At 43.5% G+C, this 22,676-nt stretch overlaps 2 protein-coding genes across 6 annotated transcripts in view; both read left to right on the top strand.

Annotated features, from left to right (window-relative positions):
* col6a3 (collagen, type VI, alpha 3) overlaps positions 1–22,676 on the top strand; it is a 97,959-nt gene that overhangs the window by 11,966 nt on the left and 63,317 nt on the right. For 4 of the 5 annotated variants that reach the window (XM_036132663.1, XM_036132660.1, XM_036132664.1 and 1 more), the window contains 3 exons: positions 1,314–1,907; positions 2,611–3,222; positions 3,312–3,908. In XM_036132663.1, the coding sequence (XP_035988556.1) occupies positions 1,314–1,907; positions 2,611–3,222; positions 3,312–3,908 (1,803 nt within the window). The remainder of the gene's footprint in view (positions 1–1,313; positions 1,908–2,610; positions 3,223–3,311; positions 3,909–22,676) is intronic. The other variant, XM_036132662.1, reaches the window with a different exon arrangement.
* LOC105920851 (collagen alpha-3(VI) chain) lies at positions 3,920–10,628 on the top strand. The gene is made up of 4 exons (XM_036132698.1): positions 3,920–4,626; positions 6,021–6,623; positions 9,146–9,751; positions 9,894–10,628. The coding sequence occupies exons 1-4, from the start codon at positions 4,488–4,490 to the stop codon at positions 10,511–10,513; spliced, it is 1,968 nt and encodes a 655-aa protein (XP_035988591.1). The 5' UTR covers positions 3,920–4,487; the 3' UTR covers positions 10,514–10,628.

Raw genomic sequence — 22,676 nt, 5'->3', positions numbered from 1 at the left:
AGTTCGGTTGACTCAGCAGCACAGAGCACATGTAAAAAAGGAGAGATGAAGTATTGTAGAAGTTTTAACACATCTTTACATCATCAACTGATAATAATCACTTACAAACGGTTAGATGTCTAAGATGAAATGGGACCAGGCTCTTTCAGTGTGGTGCTGTGGTGTTGTGGCCTGATGGCTGAGGCATAATGGAGCCTCTAAATCTCTCTGAAGCTGGCAGATGGACGAGTCTGTGGCGGAAGGAGCTCCTGAGCTGCCTCGTGAAGAGGATGAGAGGGGTCGTCCAAGATGGCCTTTAGCTTCACCTCTCCTCCTCTCCTCAGTCACCGCCTCCACACACTCCATGCCCATCTTCACCAGCTGGCCCGCTTGTTGGCGCCACAAGTCCCGATGCCACTTCCCCGACACCCCACTGCAAAGATGAGGCTGGCCACCGCAGACGGTGGAGGGCCAAGCAGCCTGGAGCACATTGTGGTACCTGAGGCCTAAAGGGCCCATCACTGAGTCCCTCAGCTGTCCTGTCTGCAGGGAAATAACAGGAAGTGACCACATGCTGTCACCACTTAGTTTATCGCTGCCTGGTCTGAAGCAGTTCAAGCATCAGTTAAAGTTTAAAGGGCATCAGAATATTATGACACCATAAAAAAGAAATGATCACTGTTACCCGTTATTCTAATGAAACGGCACATTTAAGGACATTTCAAACAGCTGCTTTGGCTGGCAGCAGAAGTTTCACTTTACAGAGTCACCAACACAACCACTACTATCAGGTTTCAGGATAACAACTTAGAGACTAAAATACAAGTATGTTAACCACATATTAAACAGGAATAGGCCTGGACTTTACTGTTTTAGGGACTTTAAATCAAATGTCAGACCTGATACTGCAGCCAGATGTCATCACAACACTCTTCTACATTAAAAAGTCAGATAATGCTCAAAAACAGAAATGAAACCCAAAATTACATGATTCAGCACAGCGATGTAAAAATAACGTCCAAAACAAGTAGAAATCAATAATAAATGAAATTTTTCACATTTAATAAATGCTTGTGTGTGTTGAAATATTTAGATCTCTGTTTTGAGGATTTTCTTTAAAATAACTACAAGATTTTATATAGAAATTTGTAATTTATTACTATTTCATCGTTTCACCATTTTGAGCAAAACAAGATTCACTATCTATTTATTTATAATGACAAAGTGAAAGTCTGCAAGTCCAGCTTACGTCTACCTTTTCATAAATGTCTTTACAGGACTTTAAGTAAAATGAAGACATATGTTAAAATAAACACTATTTCTTCTGTTTTCAGTTGTAGCAGCTGGAAAACGAGACGTCATTTTCTTGTTCGACAGCACGATGGGAACGGCGGTCGTCAACGCTTTGCGTGACTACATCAAGCGGTTTGTCAGCGCCAGGGAAATCGGTCCAGATGCTGTCCAAGTGGGTATTGCCCAGTTTTCCACCGCTCCAAGACTCGTGATGGACCTCAACAGCCACTCAACCAAGGCGTCTTTGCTCAGTGCTTTGGATTCTGCAGCTACTCTCAGACCAAGACCGGGTCAGACCATCAACATCGGCGCCGCCTTAAATTTTGTGCGGCAGAACATGTTGAGACCAGAGAAGGGCAGCCGTCAGCGCGTCTCCCAACTTGTGTTGCTTATTGTCAGTAAAAGGTCCAGTGACAGCGTGGCGGAAGCGGCTCAGGCTCTAAAGGGGCAGGGTGTCCTGACTTTGGCTGCAGGCTCCAGGGCAGCTGCTGAGGAGGAACTGAAGGAGATCGCCTTTTCTGACAGAATGGTCTTCATGGCAAAGGACTTCAGACAACTGTTTCGCAACGCCAGGGAAATAACCGATGCCCTCTCCACTCTTTCTGGGACGATTGTGGAATTGCCCACTGATCCAGGTAATGCCTCATCTTATCATTGCTCAGTACTGTGAACATCTTTCTAAGTTGTGATCAATACATGCAAACTGTTACATCCCAGCCAATAAAAGGAGACAAAAACAGTAAAGGTGAAATGTAACAAATTTTATCCACACAGTATCTACTTCCCAAAATAAAAGTAGACTGTTGCTTAGGATTCTCACTTTGGGGCGTAATAGATCCTGAGTTTGAAAAGCCCCAACTGGTCATATTCTCTGAGTTTGGCCTGGACTTGTGGGCGCAGTGACAATAAATATTGTCTGCAATTTAAGAGTCGTTCATGAAAACTTCAGCAACACTTAAAGGTTTGGAGAAAACTTTGACAGTCATGAATGAGCCTGAAGAAGGCCACGAGCACAAATGCTTTGGTCAAAGTCTGCACCTGAACCTTCAAACGTAGCTGAAGTTTTCAGTTCATTTATGCTCTTCATGCACCTTGAAAGTTGGTGAAGTTGTGACAGAAACGTTTGGATCTCTGGAAATTAATAGTCAATGATTTCATTAATCACAAATACATTTTAATTTTGATTAGTAATTTAATGCCACAAAAAGAAATTAGCAAATGACCAGGTAAGTAAAAACCAGCTGAACACCCATCAGGACTAAAACTGCTCAGCTCTAGTTTAAATCATAAGATGTTGCTCATATTGAAGTAATGTTGTCCCTTTGTGCTTTTCTTTAGATGTGGTGATCACCACAGTGCAGACGCAGAGAATGTTTCGAGACATCGTCTTCCTTGTGGACGGCTCAAACTACCTGGGCAGCAGTAATTTGCCCTTTGTGAAAGACTTCATGATCAACATCGTCAACCAGCTGAACATAGGCCCTGATAATGTCCAGATTGGCCTCGTGCAGTTTGCAGAGCGTCCTAGAATTGAATTTTACTTGAACACCTACACCAACAAGAAAGATATTGTGGACAAAATCTCTCAACTCACTCTGACTGGAGGCGCAGTATTAAATACAGGAGCGGCGATGAACTATGCTCTGAACAACATGTTCCAGCCAGCAGCTGGCTCACGCAAGCCCCTGAAAGCTGAGCAGGTGTTGGTCTTGATCACAGGTGGCACACCCCAGGATGATACCAGCGCTGAAGCTGACAGATTGGCGGTGGATAACATTTTGACTTTCACTGTCACCTCTGGGCAAGCAGACCAAGAAGTGATGAAAAAAATCGCATTTGTTGAAGATATGGCTTATCACCAAAGACGCTTCTCAGACTTACCAGCCTTGGCCGACGTTATCGTGCCGAGCCTAATAAGCGTGCAGGGCGCTATAGAAGTCGATAAAACAGGTTAGTTTCCCATTTCCCATTGTCTAACACACATGAACGTACTAAACTTTGCCTAACTGCCTAAAATGATTCTTTGTGTGCATCCTCAGAAGAGGGTCTAACTGGAGCTGAACGAGACGTGGCTTTCCTGATTGATGGCACAGACAGCGTCCGAGCAGACTTTCGCTACATCCGGGATTTCATCCTCACAGTGATCGAACCCCTTGACATTGGGATCGACAGAGTACGCGTTTCAGTGGTTCAGCACAGTGAGAGGCCCTCTCCAGTCTTCTACCTCAACTCTTATCAGACCAAAGAAGAGGTGATAAGAGCTGTAAGAGAGATGACTCTGGCCGGCGGGCGCAACTTGAACACAGGAGTCGCTCTGAAATACATGAAGTCCACTATCATGTCTGAAAGCAGTGGCAGCCGGGCGGCTCAAAACGTCCCCCAGTTTCTGATCGTTTTGGCTGCGGACAGATCCATGGATAGTGTAAAAGAACCTGCTGGTCAACTGAAGACAGACGGAGTTGTACCGTTTGGTGTTGGTGTCAAGAATGCAGACAAGAGGCAGATTGAGGCTATTTCACACAACCCTTCCTTTGCTTTTAATGTGAGGGAATTCACTGAACTTGGCACCATACCATCGAAGGTCAACGCCTATGTTTCCCTGCCCAAGGACCAGCTGGCAGTGGCCCTCCAGCAAGGTAAGACAGACAACTTTTCCTCCTTGGTGTGCTAAAGCCGATGTATGAAAAACAGTGCTTTTTCTGATGTTTGCTGCTTGATCAGAATAACAAAACTTTATCTGTGTCGTAGTGCAAAATGATGCTGTAAAAAGAGATATTGTGTTCCTGCTGGATGGCTCTGATAACACCAGAGATGGATTTGCAGACATAAAGCGCTTTGTCAAAAACATAGTGGAACGCCTCCATGTTGACGAGAGCCTTGACAGAGTCTCTGTGGCTCAGTTTGCTGATAGCACCAAAGTAAACTTCTATCTAAATTCCCACAAGACAAAAAACGACAACTTGAATGCTATTGATAACTTAACGCACAAAGGTGGGAGGCGGCTTAATGTTGGAGCGGCTCTCCAGTTTGTGAGGCACAGGGTCTTCACGTCCTCCACGGGCAGCAGAAGACTAGAAGGAGTGCCTCAGATTTTAATCATTCTAACAAGTAAAGCATCTACAGACAGTGTGAAAGGACCAGCGTTTGCTCTTCAAGAACATGAAATTGTGGCAGTCGGGGTTGGAGTGGGAGATGCTAACCTTGCAGATTTGGAAATGATTGCATTTGAACCCGGCTTCATATACAAGGTCCCTGACTTCTCCCAATTAAACACGGTCCAAAAACACGTTCTTGCTGCACTGAACATACACAAAGACAATCAGGAAACCAAGAATGGAATCTCAGATTTAGTAGGTAAGAACAGCATGTGTTTTCAAGTAGCGTTTGAAGGTATTTTATTTCCTTTAGTCCATAAACTGATACAAAGTTGGGATAAAATCGTCTATATTTCTGTTGTTTCTGATCCATTCATGATTCTTCTTAGCTGAACATCCCCAGCTCTGTTGTCATTTTATTTTAAAGTTTTCACATTGATCTTTCTGTAGTTCTGGTATGAACTCCTGAGCTTCATGCTGTTTGTACATGTAAATATCCCTGACCGTACAACAGTTCACGACCACTCTTTCTATCTATGTATCAACCAGTTGACACTTTCAGCAGTAAGAGGGACATAGTGTTCCTCGTTGACGGGTCAGACGACTCCAGAAACGGACTTCCGGCTTACCGCCACTTTGTCAGGAGAATGGCAGAAGACCTGGACGTTGGAGAAGACAGGGTTCGGTTCGCTGTTGTACAGTACAGCGACGATGCCGCGGTTTACTTTAGCCTGACAAGTCACAAAACCAAAAGGGCAGTGATCTCTGCGGTCAGAGCGCTCCGCCATAAAGGGGGAAGAACTAGAAACACTGGCGCTGCGCTGCAGTTTGTGCGAAACCGTGTCTTTTCAGCCTCCGCTGGTAGCAGACGCCTGGAGGGAGTTCCTCAGGTGCTGGTTTTACTGACTGGTGGCACGTCCAGTGACGATGTCTCCAGGGCTGCTTTGGACCTGAAGCAAGTTGGTGTGTTTTGTTTTGCCATTGGAATGAAATGGGCTGACCAAGTGGAACTGGAGAAAATTGCCTCCTCCTCCAGGTTTCATGTCAACTTGCCTGTCTTCAGTGAACTTCGGTCCATTCAGCCTGACATGGCTGCATTCATCCAGGCCAAAATACAAACTCAGCCTCCTTCTGGCGTGGGTAAGAAGAGTCACAGATTCATAGCTGAGATTTTCTCACTACCTGCTGGTTCTTCTACCAGCGATCCTGCAGACTTTGAAGGCCGATGAAACTGCATCATCTTCTGAGAGCATCAGTCGATCAGTTTCATGCTCTTTAAGTTTCTTTTGGAAGATGCAACATCAAGGTTGCATTGTCTCTTTTTTGGCTCTCATTCATTTTCTTCTTGAATCTTTTAAGGGATTTCTCTTGCTTCTGCAGCTCTTCCTTGAGCCAATGATAAACACATCATTGACTGATTATTAGTTTCAAGTTATTTTTTGGTTTTCTCCTCCTGTAAGTGGAGAAAGAGGAATATTCCCTCTAAGTTTCCCAATATTCTTCTTGATCAAGCTGTCCAAAGTATTTAGACACTGAATACTTTTTTACTGCATAAAGCTTCTTAGAACTTCCCTCCCAACTTATTTTGCCTTGTTAAACTGTTTGCAGCTTTGATTTCTGGTTTCTAATGGCTAAACTTGCATTCTCTCCTAGTTGAACTAGAGTCTCCTCAAAGAGACATTGTGTTTCTGTTGGACGGATCAGATGGCACACTGAGTGGCTTCCCAGCAATGAAAACCTTTGTCCAACAAGTAGTAGAAACTCTCAGTGTTGGTGAAACCAAAGACCGTGTTTCTGTGGTTCAGTACAGCCGAGATCCAGAGACACATTTCAGTCTGAACACCCACACGGATAAACAAGCCGTTCTTAATGCAGTCCGACAGCTGGACCATAAAGGGGGCCAGCCACGAAACACTGGTGCAGCTCTCGACCATGTGAGGAGGAACGCTTTTGCAGAGTCCTCAGGAAGTCGGCATATGGAGGGTGTCCCTCAGATACTGATCCTGTTGACCGCAGGAAGATCTCAAGATGATGTTACAAGAGCTGCTGCTGATCTAAAAGAGGAAAAAGTTGTTCCCTTCTGTGTTGGAACCAAAACTGCTGACATATTAGAGCTCCAAACGATTGCACATAATCCTTCCTATGCCTTCTCGGTCCTTTCATTTGATGACATTGGAAGCATTCATCAACAGCTTGTGTCACTGGTGAAAAGAGTGCCACGGCAACAGCTCAGAGAAAAAGCACTGAGTGGTATAGGTAAGACTATTTACATTTTTAAGAGCAGTTAGTAACTTCTCTGACTGCTCATCCCTCAAAGCACTGAATCCTCGTAAATCTGATACCTAAAGAGCGGCTCCTCAATAAAATGATCAGGAGTGAACTTTGCTCCCTATTTTTAATGTCCTGATTCATCTCAATAATCCAGGTAGAATAATTGAGAAGGTCCTCTTCACGTTTTCTTCTTTGTTGAAACGTTCCGTCTCATCTGGAACAGACGACTTCAGACTGAGGAGTTCCAGGTAAACTGCTGATAAGGCTGATTTTACCTGGAACTCCTCAGACTGAGGAGGTCTCTTGGAGAAGAGACTAAATGTTTCAACAAGGAACCGTCCAGAGGACTGCTCAAATAGATTTATCCATGTTTTTAAGTTAGTAAAAACATACTTTGAGATGATAAATGTTACAGCTGAAATAATCTGTATAAAACTGTTGTTTTATAAAATAGTTGGAGAGGCAATTTCTACAAGGTCTTCTGCTTGTTCTGAGACCAGATATTTCAAGAAACTCAGAGAGGGAAACATTTTGTAAAGTTTTATATGAAATGGACTAATTTCACATCACAGTAAATTAGCACAAGTGTTGCCAGAATCAGGACAGCTTCATCAGGGTGGGAGCAGATTACAACTCTGTCAAGCTTCATCAGAAACGCACAGCTTTGCCGTGCTGTGTTGCCAGATCTTATGAGGGAAACAAGCAACAAGTTTGATTAAGACAAGCCCGAAAGAAGCTCAACAAGCATCCCGTTCTACTTTGACCCACCCCAACTTTTCCTGTTTGTAAAATTTTTGTCAGCGGGAGTTTGGGGAACAGATATTTTAGCCTGATCACAGTCTCTATAATGGCGCGTTCACACCACACGTGAATGATGCGACCGGTGATTTAATTCAGTTCAATTCAATTTTATTCATATAGAGCCAGTTCATGTTACACATCATCATCAAGGTTCTTTCCAAAGTCAGACTCCATCAGATCCTCCAGGTTGGTGAGAAAGTTTCCTCTCTAAGGAAACCCAGCAGGTTGCATCAAGTCTCTCCAAGCAGCATTCACTCCTCCTGAAAGAGCGTAGAGCCACAGTGGACAGTCGTCTGCATTGTTGATGGCTTTGCAGCAATCCCTCATACTGAGCATGCATGAAGCGACAGTGGAGAGGAAAACTCCCCTTTAACAGGGAGGAGAACCTCCAGCAGAACCAGAACCAGGCTCAGTGTGAACGCTCATCTGCCTCCACCCACTGGGGCTTAGAGAAGACAGAGCAGAGACACAGAAAGCACAGAAGCTCACATTGACCCAGGAGTACTTTCTATGTTAGAGAAGACAGAGCAGAGACACAGAAAGCTCAGAAGCTCACATTGACCCAGGAGTACTTTCTATGTTAGAGAAGACAGAGCAGAGACACAGAAAGCTCAGAAGCTCACATTGACCCAGGAGTACATTCCATGGTAGAGAAGACGAAGCAAAGACACATGAATGCCAACGCCGTTTTTTGGCTTTCCACATTAAATCCAGCACAGTGACTCGCTGAAACCCAGGTCCGCCATGTTGAGTTGAACCAGCGAGCAACAAGCGGATAGAAGCTCCTCCTATTTGATGAGGCAGTGAAGCGTTGTTCCCATTAGCCACGCGACTTGCTGACGAAATGTCAAGCAAGCAAAAGAAGAAGAAACTGACACGGAAAGTTCGCCTTAATTGCATTTGGCTGGAATGCACAATAAAGCAGCAACATAAGAAGGCGAGGAGTTCTATCTAGTGTTATTAAATACAAAATTTTAGGCTGCACTCAATAAACAGGAAAAAGAGACACTTTATTTGTTTCAAAACATCCCAGCTAAACAGGACAGTTGGAATCCCTAAATAGCATCCCTTACCAGCACTACGACAGGCTGAATCCTCACACCCTCCACCTCCCATTTCACCTCCATTTATCATCATCTAGCTTTAGCTAAACGGCTCCCGGCTCACATGGTTTCCCCAGAAAGAAACCCTGAACTTCTGCCAAATGAATAATTATATATATAATCATTATAATTTTTACAAAATCCTAAGGAAGAAATGCAAGGATAAAGAACGTATTAATTTTCTTTGGATATTGAGATTACTGATATGGCAAAAATATTTATGAACAGTTGCTAAACTGGTTTAAGTAGTTTATTGGAAAAAATGTTTTAAAAACCAGATGTTTTTCATATTAGACATGTTCTATCTTGCTCACAGTAAACATTTATTCTGGTCCTTGTATCCTAACACTTGCTTTGCTATGTTTTTTTCACCTGTTGCGTGTTGTGAGATGTCACAGATCCTTCCAGGATTAAATAAAAAAAAATGAGAGGGAGTGAGCAGGACACCTAGTAGATATTCTTCCTCATAAAGGTCAACTATGGATAACAGTTTTTGGTGATGAACTTACAGCTCATGACTACTTTACACAACTTTGCTTTGAAAAGAATCCACCCGTGCCTTTAACCTTACATTTTGTCTTTTGCTATTTCATATCTGTTAAGGTCAAACGCAACAAAGAGACTTCATGCAACGAGATATTGTGTTTTTACTGGATTCTACTGATGAAATGTTGAGTGACTTCACACAAGTGCTTGGCTTTGTTGAGCAGATGGTGGAGAAACTCAACGTGGACGAGGGGAAAGATCAAGTTTCTGTGGTTCAGTACAGCAACGAACCTTCTGTTGAGTTTCTCCTGAACACGCACAAAACACAACAGACAGTTGGTGACAGTTTAAAACGCCTGAGAAATAAAGGTGGCAGCAGTCGCAATACAGGTGCAGCTCTGAATTACGTCAAGCAAAACGTTTTCACAGCTTCCTCTGGAAGTAGGCGCCAACAAGGAGTCCCCCAGTACCTGGTTCTTCTAACCAGTGGTCGGTCCAGTGACGATGTCAGAAATGCTGTGGAAAACTTGAAAAGCATTGGTGTGACGTTGTTTGTGGTGGGAATAAAAAATGCAGACATCCTTGAGATGCAGTCCATTTCCCAGGAAGCCAGTCATGTTTTCCTTGCAACGGAATCCACGTCTGACATGTCAGACATTGAACAACAAATTCTTTCATCCACTGAGAAGAGTGGGAAGTATGTTCCCAAAACAGCTTCCTTTGGTAAGACTTTATTACCCAGCTTGCTCACCATGTTCACAGCTGTTTGAGTGCTTAGCTCAGTTTAAACAGTCAGTGCTGATTTAGTCAAAGAACGCTGCGCAGTCTAAGCTGATCTTCAGCCAACTTGTTTATCTGATTACAGATCCCAGCAGCAGGGATGTTGTGTTTTTGATTGATGGTTCGGATGATTCCCAGCGAAGATTCCCTGACATTATAGATTTTGTTCAGAGAATAGTGACAGGCCTAAGCATTGGCATCAACACAGACCGCGTGGCCGTGGTCCAGTATAGCAACACAGCCGAGATTGATTTCAACCTGAGTCGCTACGTGACAGAGAGTGACGTTGTGGAAGCAGTGAACGGTCTGACTCACAAGGGAGGTTATCCTAAAAACATTGGAGCTGCTCTTCAGTATGTCAGAGAATATGCATTCACTCCAGAGTCTGGAAGTAGGATCCAGCAGGGCACTCCACAGATACTAATCCTGCTGAGTGGTGGCAGATCTGGGGATGACATAAGAACCTCAGTCAGAATGCTGAAGGAAATGGGAGTAACCATAGTAGCCATCGGGACAAGTGATGCAGACACCTTAGAGCTACAGACAATATCTCATGAACCCAAATATGCTCTCTCTGTTACCGACTACGAAGAACTTTCCACTGTCAAGCAGGATGTGTTGTCTTTGTTGAGAGAGACTTCGCATCATGTTGCGCATTCAGTAGGTTTTGGTAAGCTCTGTCCTTCTCTTTACAACTCACTTTAAAAAGAAATCTGCTGGGAACTTCAACTTGAGAAAACTCTGTTGCTTTTAATATGTACTTCTTGTCTTTGTTGCAGATTCAAAGAAAAGCGATGTAGTTTTTCTAATTGATGGATCATATGACTCAAGAAATGGCTTTGAAGAAATTCGAGCCTTTATTCAAAGAATAGTTGACAATTTAAATGTGAGTCAAAATGTGGACCAGGTGGCTGTTGTTCAATACAGCCGTGACGCCACAGCTAATTTCTACTTGAACTCCTATTCATCCAAGAACGACGTGCTCAGTTCCATTAGAACCATGAGGCATAAACTGGGACGACCTCTTAACATTGGTAAAGCACTGGACTTTGTCAGGGACCATGTCTTTGCTGCTTCAGTTGGAGGCAGAGGAGCTGATCTGGCTTCTCAGTATCTGTATTTATTCAGTGGTGGGAGGTCTGGAGATGATGTAAGAGGACCAGCAGAGATGCTAAAAGCCAAGGGGATAAAGACTTTGAGTATTGGAACAAAGAATGCAGATACGCTAGAAATGCAAACCATTTCTTACACACCCGGACATTATTTTTATGTCCCAAACTATGATAACCTGCAAAGCATTTATGCATCTGTGGAAAACAAATTGAGGGACTCGCAAGAAATCACTGAATTCTCAACTGGTAAGAAGAAAAGAAAAACAGCTCTTGAGGTGGCTGATGGGTCATTTTCTTTTCTAATGTTTTGAATTTTCATTTATGTGCTTTTACACATTTCAGAAACCTCTACAGCTGTAGAAGCAGAACTACAGCAAGCTGATATTGTGTTCCTCCTTGATGGATCTGATGACATGCAACAAAATCAAAGACTAATTTCAGAGTTTGTCATAGACTTTGTCAATACACTAGAAATTGGGCCAAGTAAAGCACAAGTAGCTTTGGTCCAATACAGCACAGAGCCCACTGCTGAATTTATCTTGAACACATACCCACTGAAGGAAGATGCCTTGAATCATTTGAGGAATGTGAAACTGAGAGGAGGTGGCACAGTAAACACCGGCAGAGCCGTTGATTTTGTGAAAAACACTGTCTTCACTGCTTCATCTGGAAGCCGAGCCCACCTGGGAGTCCCACAGGTACTGATTGTTGTTAGTGGGAGAAAGTCAGAGGATGATGTCTTGGGCCCAGTGGAAAGGTGTAAAAATGCTGGAATTGCTGTATTTGCTGTTGGAGTGAACACAGCAGATAGGTTTGAGATGGAGCAGTTAGCTCCAGGAGCTTGGTATTTTGTTAAGGAGTCATCTGACTTTCCACTTGTGAGACAACAGGTGTTGTCAGTCACAGCCACTCTCAGAGGCTCTATCAGCTCAGGTGTTGGTAAGTGGAAATATTTCTCTTATTTAAAAGAAAGAACGCTGCACTGTCTATATTTTGGTGACTATTATCTCAGAACTAACAAATATATTTGATTATTCACATTCCTAGGCTCAACTTCAACGATGAAAAGAGATATTGTATTCCTCATTGATGGGTCTGATGATGTAAGGAGTAGATTCAGCAGTATTCGAGAATTCATTGCAAACCTGGTTCAGATTTTTGATCTAGACCAGCAAAAAGATAAAGTTGCTGTTGTGCAATATAGCAACAATGCTGAGATCAGTTTCAGTCTGGATGCCTACACCACAAAAGACGATGTTCTCCAACACATTGCAAGGCTCAAACCCAAAGGTGGCCGGCCTCAGTACATTGGGGCAGCGCTACAGTTTGTAAAGGATAATGTTTTTGTTTCAAAGGCTGGAGGGCGACATAACGAAAGTGCCAGCCAGATACTTGTCGTATTGGCTGGTGGCCGGTCGAGAGATTCCCCACGAGGCCCAGCAAGGGCACTAAAAAGTGGGGGGGTTGTCATATTTGCAATTGGATCAAGACTGTCAAACTCAGCGGAAATGCAGTCCATTTCATCTTACTCAAACTACACCTACTCTGTCCCTGACTTTCAAAATCTGCCTCGCATTCAGCAAAATTTAATAAGACATCTTACTGGAATGAAAAGTCAGGAATCTCCAGAAGGTAAGACAGATCATCTGCATCTAACATGTGTCTGTGTCTGCATATACAGTCATTCTCTTGAGTTATGCCTAAATTCTTAACCCGTAGGGTTTATTATGGTATTACTTTGTAGTTTGTAGTTAAATACCCTTTGAGAAGTGTGTTTGTAAAGGGCATAAAATGTTGGACTAGAAGGCCTGAGTCTATTTATCTGAAGATATTTTATAGGTCTGGGAAATCTGGAGTCTGTGTAGGTAAATTAGGTTCATCCACACCTTACTTGCTCATTCATCATGGTCTACACCTAGTGCACTGCTGTCGTGTCACTTAGGTAAAAGAAACAGGCCACCCACAAACTATTCTTAAAACTTTGGGAGAATAATGTTATCCAAAACGTCTTGGTCATACGGAGACATTCAGAGTTTCTCTCACCAGTTTTGAAAGAAAGATGGAATGAAATTAGCATAGGACTTGTCATCTAAAAGTCACAGAACAGAGGAAAATATGAAACAGGTAGTTCTCAATTGATACTAATGTGCTTTACTTCTCTTAATTTTGCAAAAAGCCAAAGGTAAAGTGAACTTTCTAACCAGTTCCTCAGGTGTCAGGTTTGATTTGATAGTGATAGGACCAAACCAGAGACAAGAGCTTGAGAGTCGGATGTTGGGTTATGATGATTTGTTTATAATATAAAAGCATGCTTACAGCTGAGAACAACAATGGAGGACCTGACAACTGGTTATGGTGGAGCACACTGAATAAATAGGGGAGGGGATGAAAGGAGTAAATTAAACAGGTCAAATGGGTAAAGCAATTAAGCAGAAGGGGAGGAAGACAACGAACTGGCAGGGGCAGAGGCAGAACCGACTCAAACAAGGAAACATGAGAATGCCCAGGCATTAAGAAATGACCTAACTAAACTTAGTAACAGCATCAAGAGAACAAAGATTTAACAGAGCTATTGAAATCATAATGAACAGAAGATGACCAAAACAGGAACAGAATCTAATAGATATACTGAAACAGAAAACTAAAATAATGACAGAAACAAGGACCTGAGAATAAACAATACTAAAAGTACCAAAAAGGCTGTAGAATCCCCATAGAGCTACAATAAGTAATAAGACCCTTGGGGATCCTGACATGGAGGTGTCTTGATCTCTGAGTGATTCATTGGCCTTCCCAGTGTCAAATATAAACCTCAGGCCTCCAATGAGACTGTTGTTATTTATATTAACACAGATGTAACTATGGATAACTGTTCTAATAAAGAGTGTTCTCCACATGACCAGTTTATTTAGTTTAAAACTAATGCAGGGGTAAATCTTAGTGGAATATTTTTATTTAAAAGTATGCCTTTTAAGATAATTTATACAAAGTTTACCTTCTTTATAACAAATAAAGCAGCTTGAGACAAATCGAGAGTGAAACAGTCTTTAAATTCTCAGTTAACATTACTAAAAAGTATACTCTATCCCTACTAAAAGTCACCAACTGTACTTGGTATATTCCCTAAAATGCACTTCCCTTGACATAGCCAATTACATATAAATTTTAAAAGATTTACAACGACAGAATTTGTGTGAGATGTATGATTTTTTAAATTATTTCGGAGTTTCGCATTCATTATCTGACGTATTGGAAGAAACCATGACTTGAAATTCAAAATGTTCCAAATTTCATCTTCCCTAGTTGTGAGACAGTACCCAGGAAGGGATGTGGTGTTCTTACTGGATGGATCTGATGGAACTAGAACTGGCTTCCCAGCAATGCGAGACTTTGTCCAAAGAGTAGTAGAGACACTCAGTGTGGATGACAACAAAGACCGTGTCTCGGTGGTTCAGTACAGCAGGGATCCAGCTGCCCAGTTCTTCTTGAACACGTACATGACAAAAGGCCAGATCCTTGATGCTGTCAGGGGTTTGAGGCACAAAGGAGGAAGACCCCTCAACACTGGAGCAGCTCTCCAGTACTTGAGGGATAATGTCTTCACTGCCTCTGCTGGAAGCAGACGGCCTGAAGGAGTTCCACAAGTCCTCATATTGTTAAGTGGTGGAAGATCTTTTGACAACGTCGATGCACCAGCTGATGCTCTCAAGCAGATGGGTGTCTTGATCTTCGCAATTGGAAGCAGAGGATCTGACATCAGAGAATTACAGAAAGTATCCAACGATCCCACTTATGCTCTTTCTGTGTCCGAATTCACTGACCTTCCAAGTGTCCAACAGCAGCTTCAGGCTTCTGTGGAGGCGGTGGTTATTGACGTCACCCCTGAGTCACCAACTGTACTTGGTATGTTCTCAAGCATCTTCTCAACGTGACATAGGCATTTTCCTGTGTGTTTTCACACTCTTGTAAGAATAGAAATTACGTGGGATGTGTGTATACTTTAACATGTGCTTTTCATGACAACTCAAACTAAGTTTACCTTGGGCAAAAATGGAAAATAGTATAAGTTACACTTTATTTTCTAAAACAGACCGTCAGTTGATCACAACCTGAAGTGACAACATTAATCAAAGGTTATCACTTGTTTCTTTCTCGTGTTTTCTCAGTTGACACAGGCAAAAAGGATATTGTATTCCTCCTCGATGGTTCTGATGGCACAAGGAATGGCTTCCCAGCCATGCGTGATTTTGTTGAAAAAGTGGTTGAAAAAGTCAATGTGGGAGCAAACAAAGACCGTGTCTCTGTGGTCCAGTTTAGCAGAGAAGCTGAAGTCCATTTCTATCTGAACACGTACAATACAAGAGAGGATGTTGTGGATGCGGTCAGAGGGCTTAGACACAGGGGAGGAAGACCCCTCAACACCGGGGCAGCCCTCCAATATGTAAGGAGCAATGTCTTTACAAACTCCTCGGGCAGCAGGCATCTGCAAGGTGTTCCACAAATGTTGATCTTGCTGATTGGGGGAAGGTCTTTTGACAATGTTGACGCCCCAGCGTCTGCTCTAAAACAGCAGGGCATCTCTGTGATTGCTATTGGAACAAGGACCTCTGACAGTGGAGAGCTGCAGAAAGTATCCTATAAGCCAAATTATGCGCTTTCAGTGTCTGAGTTTAGCGATCTCCCTAGTGTCCAAGAACAGCTCTCCTCTGTCATTGAGACAGTGCAAGCAAGCTCTACACCTTTGGCACCAACAGTGACTGGTAAGGAAATGACACATTTCACCTTCTATGGTCTCATAGGATGTAGTTGGAAGTGAGTTGATGTTTAGTTTGCTAAGCCTACGTCAGCAAGCTGCAGTCTAAAAAGTGTTTTACTAGCATACAACACTAATTAATAATTCGGAGCTTAGCATTCATTATCTGACGTATTGGAAGAAACCATGACTTGAAATTCAAAATGTTCCAAATTTCATCTTCCCTAGTTGTGAGACAGTACCCAGGAAGGGATGTGGTGTTCTTACTGGATGGATCTGATGGAACTAGAACTGGCTTCCCAGCAATGCGAGACTTTGTCCAAAGAGTAGTAGAGACACTCAGTGTGGATGACAACAAAGACCGTGTCTCGGTGGTTCAGTACAGCAGGGATCCAGCTGCCCAGTTCTTCTTGAACACGTACATGACAAAAGGCCAGATCCTTGATGCTGTCAGGGGTTTGAGGCACAAAGGAGGAAGACCCCTCAACACTGGAGCAGCTCTCCAGTACTTGAGGGATAATGTCTTCACTGCCTCTGCTGGAAGCAGACGGCCTGAAGGAGTTCCACAAGTCCTCATATTGTTAAGTGGTGGAAGATCTTTTGACAACGTCGATGCACCAGCTGATGCTCTCAAGCAGATGGGTGTCTTGATCTTCGCAATTGGAAGCAGAGGATCTGACATCAGAGAATTACAGAAAGTATCCAACGATCCCAGTTATGCTCTTTCTGTGTCCGAATTCACTGACCTTCCAAGTGTCCAACAGCAGCTTCAGGCTTCTGTGGAGGCGGTGGTTATTGACGTCACCCCTGAGTCACCAACTGTACTTGGTATGTTCTCAAGCATCTTCTCAACGTGACATAGGCATTTTCCTGTGTGTTTTCACACTCTTGTAAGAATAGAAATTACGTGGGATGTGTGTATACTTCAACATGTGCTTTTCATGACAACTCAAACTAAGTTTACCTTGGGCAAAAAGGGAAGATAGTATAAGTTACACTTTATTTTCTAAAACAGACCGTCAGTTGATCACAACCTGAAGTGACAACATTAATCAAAGGTTATCACTTGTTTCTTTCTCGTGTTTTCTCAGTTGACACAGGCAAAAAGGATATTGTATTCCTCCTCGATGGTTCTGATGGCACAAGGAATGGCTTCCCAGCCATGCGTGATTTTGTTGAAAAAGTGGTTGAAAAAGTCAATGTGGGAGCAAACAAAGACCGTGTCTCTGTGGTCCAGTTTAGCAGAGAAGCTGAAGTCCATTTCTATCTGAACACGTACAATACAAGAGAGGATGTTGTGGATGCGGTCAGAGGGCTTAGACACAGGGGAGGAAGACCCCTCAACACCGGGGCAGCCCTCCAATATGTAAGGAGCAATGTCTTTACAAACTCCTCGGGCAGCAGGCATCTGCAAGGTGTTCCACAAATGTTGATCTTGCTGATTGGGGGAAGGTCTTTTGACAATGTTGACGCCCCAGCGTCTGCTCTAAAACAGCAGGGCATCTCTGTGATTGCTATTGGAACAAGGACCTCTGACAGTGGAGAGCTGCAGAAAGTATCCTATAAGCCAAATTATGCGCTTTCAGTGTCTGAGTTTAGCGATCTCCCTAGTGTCCAAGAACAGCTCTCCTCTGTCATTGAGACAGTGCAAGCAAGCTCTAAACCTTTGGCACCAACAGTGACTGGTAAGGAAATGACACATTTCACCTTCTATGGTCTCATAGGATGTAGTTGGAAGTGAGTTGATGTTTAGTTTGCTAAGCCTACGTCAGCAAGCTGCAGTCTAAAAAGTGTTTTACTAGCATACAACACTAATTAATAATTCGGAGCTTAGCATTCATTATCTGACGTATTGGAAGAAACCATGACTTGAAATTCAAAATGTTCCAAATTTCATCTTCCCTAGTTGTGAGACAGTACCCAGGAAGGGATGTGGTGTTCTTACTGGATGGATCTGATGGAACTAGAACTGGCTTCCCAGCAATGCGAGACTTTGTCCAAAGAGTAGTAGAGACACTCAGTGTGGATGACAACAAAGACCGTGTCTCGGTGGTTCAGTACAGCAGGGATCCAGCTGCCCAGTTCTTCTTGAACACGTACATGACAAAAGGCCAGATCCTTGATGCTGTCAGGGGTTTGAGGCACAAAGGAGGAAGACCCCTCAACACTGGAGCAGCTCTCCAGTACTTGAGGGATAATGTCTTCACTGCCTCTGCTGGAAGCAGACGGCCTGAAGGAGTTCCACAAGTCCTCATATTGTTAAGTGGTGGAAGATCTTTTGACAACGTCGATGCACCAGCTGATGCTCTCAAGCAGATGGGTGTCTTGATTTTCGCAATTGGAAGCAGAGGATCTGACATCAGAGAATTACAGAAAGTATCCAACGATCCCACTTATGCTCTTTCTGTGTCCGAATTCACTGACCTTCCAAGTGTCCAACAGCAGCTTCAGGCTTCTGTGGAGGCGGTGGTTATTGACGTCACCCCTGAGTCACCAACTGTACTTGGTATGTTCTCAAGCATCTTCTCAACGTGACATAGGCATTTTCCTGTGTGTTTTCACACTCTTGTAAGAATAGAAATTACGTGGGATGTGTGTATACTTTAACATGTGCTTTTCATGACAACTCAAACTAAGTTTACCTTGGGCAAAAAGGGAAGATAGTATAAGTTACACTTTATTTTCTAAAACAGACCGTCAGTTGATCACAACCTGAAGTGACAACATTAATCAAAGGTTATTACTTGTTTCTTTCTCGTGTTTTCTCAGTTGACACAGGCAAAAAGGATATTGTATTCCTCCTCGATGGTTCTGATGGCACAAGGAATGGCTTCCCAGCCATGCGTGATTTTGTTGAAAAAGTGGTTGAAAAAGTCAATGTGGGAGCAAACAAAGACCGTGTCTCTGTGGTCCAGTTTAGCAGAGAAGCTGAAGTCCATTTCTATCTGAACACGTACAATACAAGAGAGGATGTTGTGGATGCGGTCAGAGGGCTTAGACACAGGGGAGGAAGACCCCTCAACACCGGGGCAGCCCTCCAATATGTAAGGAGCAATGTCTTTACAAACTCCTCGGGCAGCAGGCATCTGCAAGGTGTTCCACAAATGTTGATCTTGCTGATTGGGGGAAGGTCTTTTGACAATGTTGACGCCCCAGCGTCTGCTCTAAAACAGCAGGGCATCTCTGTGATTGCTATTGGAACAAGGACCTCTGACAGTGGAGAGCTGCAGAAAGTATCCTATAAGCCAAATTATGCGCTTTCAGTGTCTGAGTTTAGCGATCTCCCTAGTGTCCAAGAACAGCTCTCCTCTGTCATTGAGACAGTGCAAGCAAGCTCTAAACCTTTGGCACCAACAGTGACTGGTAAGGAAATGACACATTTCACCTTCTATGGTCTCATAGGATGTAGTTGGAAGTGAGTTGATGTTTAGTTTGCTAAGCCTACGTCAGCAAGCTGCAGTCTAAAAAGTGTTTTACTAGCATACAACACTAATTAATAATTCGGAGCTTAGCATTCATTATCTGACGTATTGGAAGAAACCATGACTTGAAATTCAAAATGTTCCAAATTTCATCTTCCCTAGTTGTGAGACAGTACCCAGGAAGGGATGTGGTGTTCTTACTGGATGGATCTGATGGAACTAGAACTGGCTTCCCAGCAATGCGAGACTTTGTCCAAAGAGTAGTAGAGACACTCAGTGTGGATGACAACAAAGACCGTGTCTCGGTGGTTCAGTACAGCAGGGATCCAGCTGCCCAGTTCTTCTTGAACACGTACATGACAAAAGGCCAGATCCTTGATGCTGTCAGGGGTTTGAGGCACAAAGGAGGAAGACCCCTCAACACTGGAGCAGCTCTCCAGTACTTGAGGGATAATGTCTTCACTGCCTCTGCTGGAAGCAGACGGCCTGAAGGAGTTCCACAAGTCCTCATATTGTTAAGTGGTGGAAGATCTTTTGACAACGTCGATGCACCAGCTGATGCTCTCAAGCAGATGGGTGTCTTGATCTTCGCAATTGGAAGCAGAGGATCTGACATCAGAGAATTACAGAAAGTATCCAACGATCCCACTTATGCTCTTTCTGTGTCCGAATTCACTGACCTTCCAAGTGTCCAACAGCAGCTTCAGGCTTCTGTGGAGGCGGTGGTTATTGACGTCACCCCTGAGTCACCAACTGTACTTGGTATGTTCTCAAGCATCTTCTCAACGTGACATAGGCATTTTCCTGTGTGTTTTCACACTCTTGTAAGAATAGAAATTACGTGGGATGTGTGTATACTTTAACATGTGCTTTTCATGACAACTCAAACTAAGTTTACCTTGGGCAAAAAGGGAAGATAGTATAAGTTACACTTTATTTTCTAAAACAGACCGTCAGTTGATCACAACCTGAAGTGACAACATTAATCAAAGGTTATTACTTGTTTCTTTCTCGTGTTTTCTCAGTTGACACAGGCAAAAAGGATATTGTATTCCTCCTCGATGGTTCTGATGGCACAAGGAATGGCTTCCCAGCCATGCGTGATTTTGTTGAAAAAGTGGTTGAAAAAGTCAATGTGGGAGCAAACAAAGACCGTGTCTCTGTGGTCCAGTTTAGCAGAGAAGCTGAAGTCCATTTCTATCTGAACACGTACAATACAAGAGAGGATGTTGTGGATGCGGTCAGAGGGCTTAGACACAGGGGAGGAAGACCCCTCAACACCGGGGCAGCCCTCCAATATGTAAGGAGCAATGTCTTTACAAACTCCTCGGGCAGCAGGCATCTGCAAGGTGTTCCACAAATGTTGATCTTGCTGATTGGGGGAAGGTCTTTTGACAATGTTGACGCCCCAGCGTCTGCTCTAAAACAGCAGGGCATCTCTGTGATTGCTATTGGAACAAGGACCTCTGACAGTGGAGAGCTGCAGAAAGTATCCTATAAGCCAAATTATGCGCTTTCAGTGTCTGAGTTTAGCGATCTCCCTAGTGTCCAAGAACAGCTCTCCTCTGTCATTGAGACAGTGCAAGCAAGCTCTAAACCTTTGGCACCAACAGTGACTGGTAAGGAAATGACACATTTCACCTTCTATGGTCTCATAGGATGTAGTTGGAAGTGAGTTGATGTTTAGTTTGCTAAGCCTACGTCAGCAAGCTGCAGTCTAAAAAGTGTTTTACTAGCATACAACACTAATTAATAATTCGGAGCTTAGCATTCATTATCTGACGTATTGGAAGAAACCATGACTTGAAATTCAAAATGTTCCAAATTTCATCTTCCCTAGTTGTGAGACAGTACCCAGGAAGGGATGTGGTGTTCTTACTGGATGGATCTGATGGAACTAGAACTGGCTTCCCAGCAATGCGAGACTTTGTCCAAAGAGTAGTAGAGACACTCAGTGTGGATGACAACAAAGACCGTGTCTCGGTGGTTCAGTACAGCAGGGATCCAGCTGCCCAGTTCTTCTTGAACACGTACATGACAAAAGGCCAGATCCTTGATGCTGTCAGGGGTTTGAGGCACAAAGGAGGAAGACCCCTCAACACTGGAGCAGCTCTCCAGTACTTGAGGGATAATGTCTTCACTGCCTCTGCTGGAAGCAGACGGCCTGAAGGAGTTCCACAAGTCCTCATATTGTTAAGTGGTGGAAGATCTTTTGACAACGTCGATGCACCAGCTGATGCTCTCAAGCAGATGGGTGTCTTGATTTTCGCAATTGGAAGCAGAGGATCTGACATCAGAGAATTACAGAAAGTATCCAACGATCCCACTTATGCTCTTTCTGTGTCCGAATTCACTGACCTTCCAAGTGTCCAACAGCAGCTTCAGGCTTCTGTGGAGGCGGTGGTTATTGACGTCACCCCTGAGTCACCAACTGTACTTGGTATGTTCTCAAGCATCTTCTCAACGTGACATAGGCATTTTCCTGTGTGTTTTCACACTCTTGTAAGAATAGAAATTACGTGGGATGTGTGTATACTTTAACATGTGCTTTTCATGACAACTCAAACTAAGTTTACCTTGGGCAAAAAGGGAAGATAGTATAAGTTACACTTTATTTTCTAAAACAGACCGTCAGTTGATCACAACCTGAAGTGACAACATTAATCAAAGGTTATTACTTGTTTCTTTCTCGTGTTTTCTCAGTTGACACAGGCAAAAAGGATATTGTATTCCTCCTCGATGGTTCTGATGGCACAAGGAATGGCTTCCCAGCCATGCGTGATTTTGTTGAAAAAGTGGTTGAAAAAGTCAATGTGGGAGCAAACAAAGACCGTGTCTCTGTGGTCCAGTTTAGCAGAGAAGCTGAAGTCCATTTCTATCTGAACACGTACAATACAAGAGAGGATGTTGTGGATGCGGTCAGAGGGCTTAGACACAGGGGAGGAAGACCCCTCAACACCGGGGCAGCCCTCCAATATGTAAGGAGCAATGTCTTTACAAACTCCTCGGGCAGCAGGCATCTGCAAGGTGTTCCACAAATGTTGATCTTGCTGATTGGGGGAAGGTCTTTTGACAATGTTGACGCCCCAGCGTCTGCTCTAAAACAGCAGGGCATCTCTGTGATTGCTATTGGAACAAGGACCTCTGACAGTGGAGAGCTGCAGAAAGTATCCTATAAGCCAAATTATGCGCTTTCAGTGTCTGAGTTTAGCGATCTCCCTAGTGTCCAAGAACAGCTCTCCTCTGTCATTGAGACAGTGCAAGCAAGCTCTACACCTTTGGCACCAACAGTGACTGGTAAGGAAATGACACATTTCACCTTCTATGGTCTCATAGGATGTAGTTGGAAGTGAGTTGATGTTTAGTTTGCTAAGCCTACGTCAGCAAGCTGCAGTCTAAAAAGTGTTTTACTAGCATACAACACTAATTAATAATTCGGAGCTTAGCATTCATTATCTGACGTATTGGAAGAAACCATGACTTGAAATTCAAAATGTTCCAAATTTCATCTTCCCTAGTTGTGAGACAGTACCCAGGAAGGGATGTGGTGTTCTTACTGGATGGATCTGATGGAACTAGAA

Source organism: Fundulus heteroclitus, unplaced genomic scaffold (genome assembly GCF_011125445.2).
Source record: "Fundulus heteroclitus isolate FHET01 unplaced genomic scaffold, MU-UCD_Fhet_4.1 scaffold_53, whole genome shotgun sequence".
Lineage (NCBI taxonomy): Eukaryota > Metazoa > Chordata > Actinopteri > Cyprinodontiformes > Fundulidae > Fundulus > Fundulus heteroclitus.
Note: the sequence above shows the minus strand (reverse complement) of the source record. Positions and strands in the feature narration are given on the sequence as shown.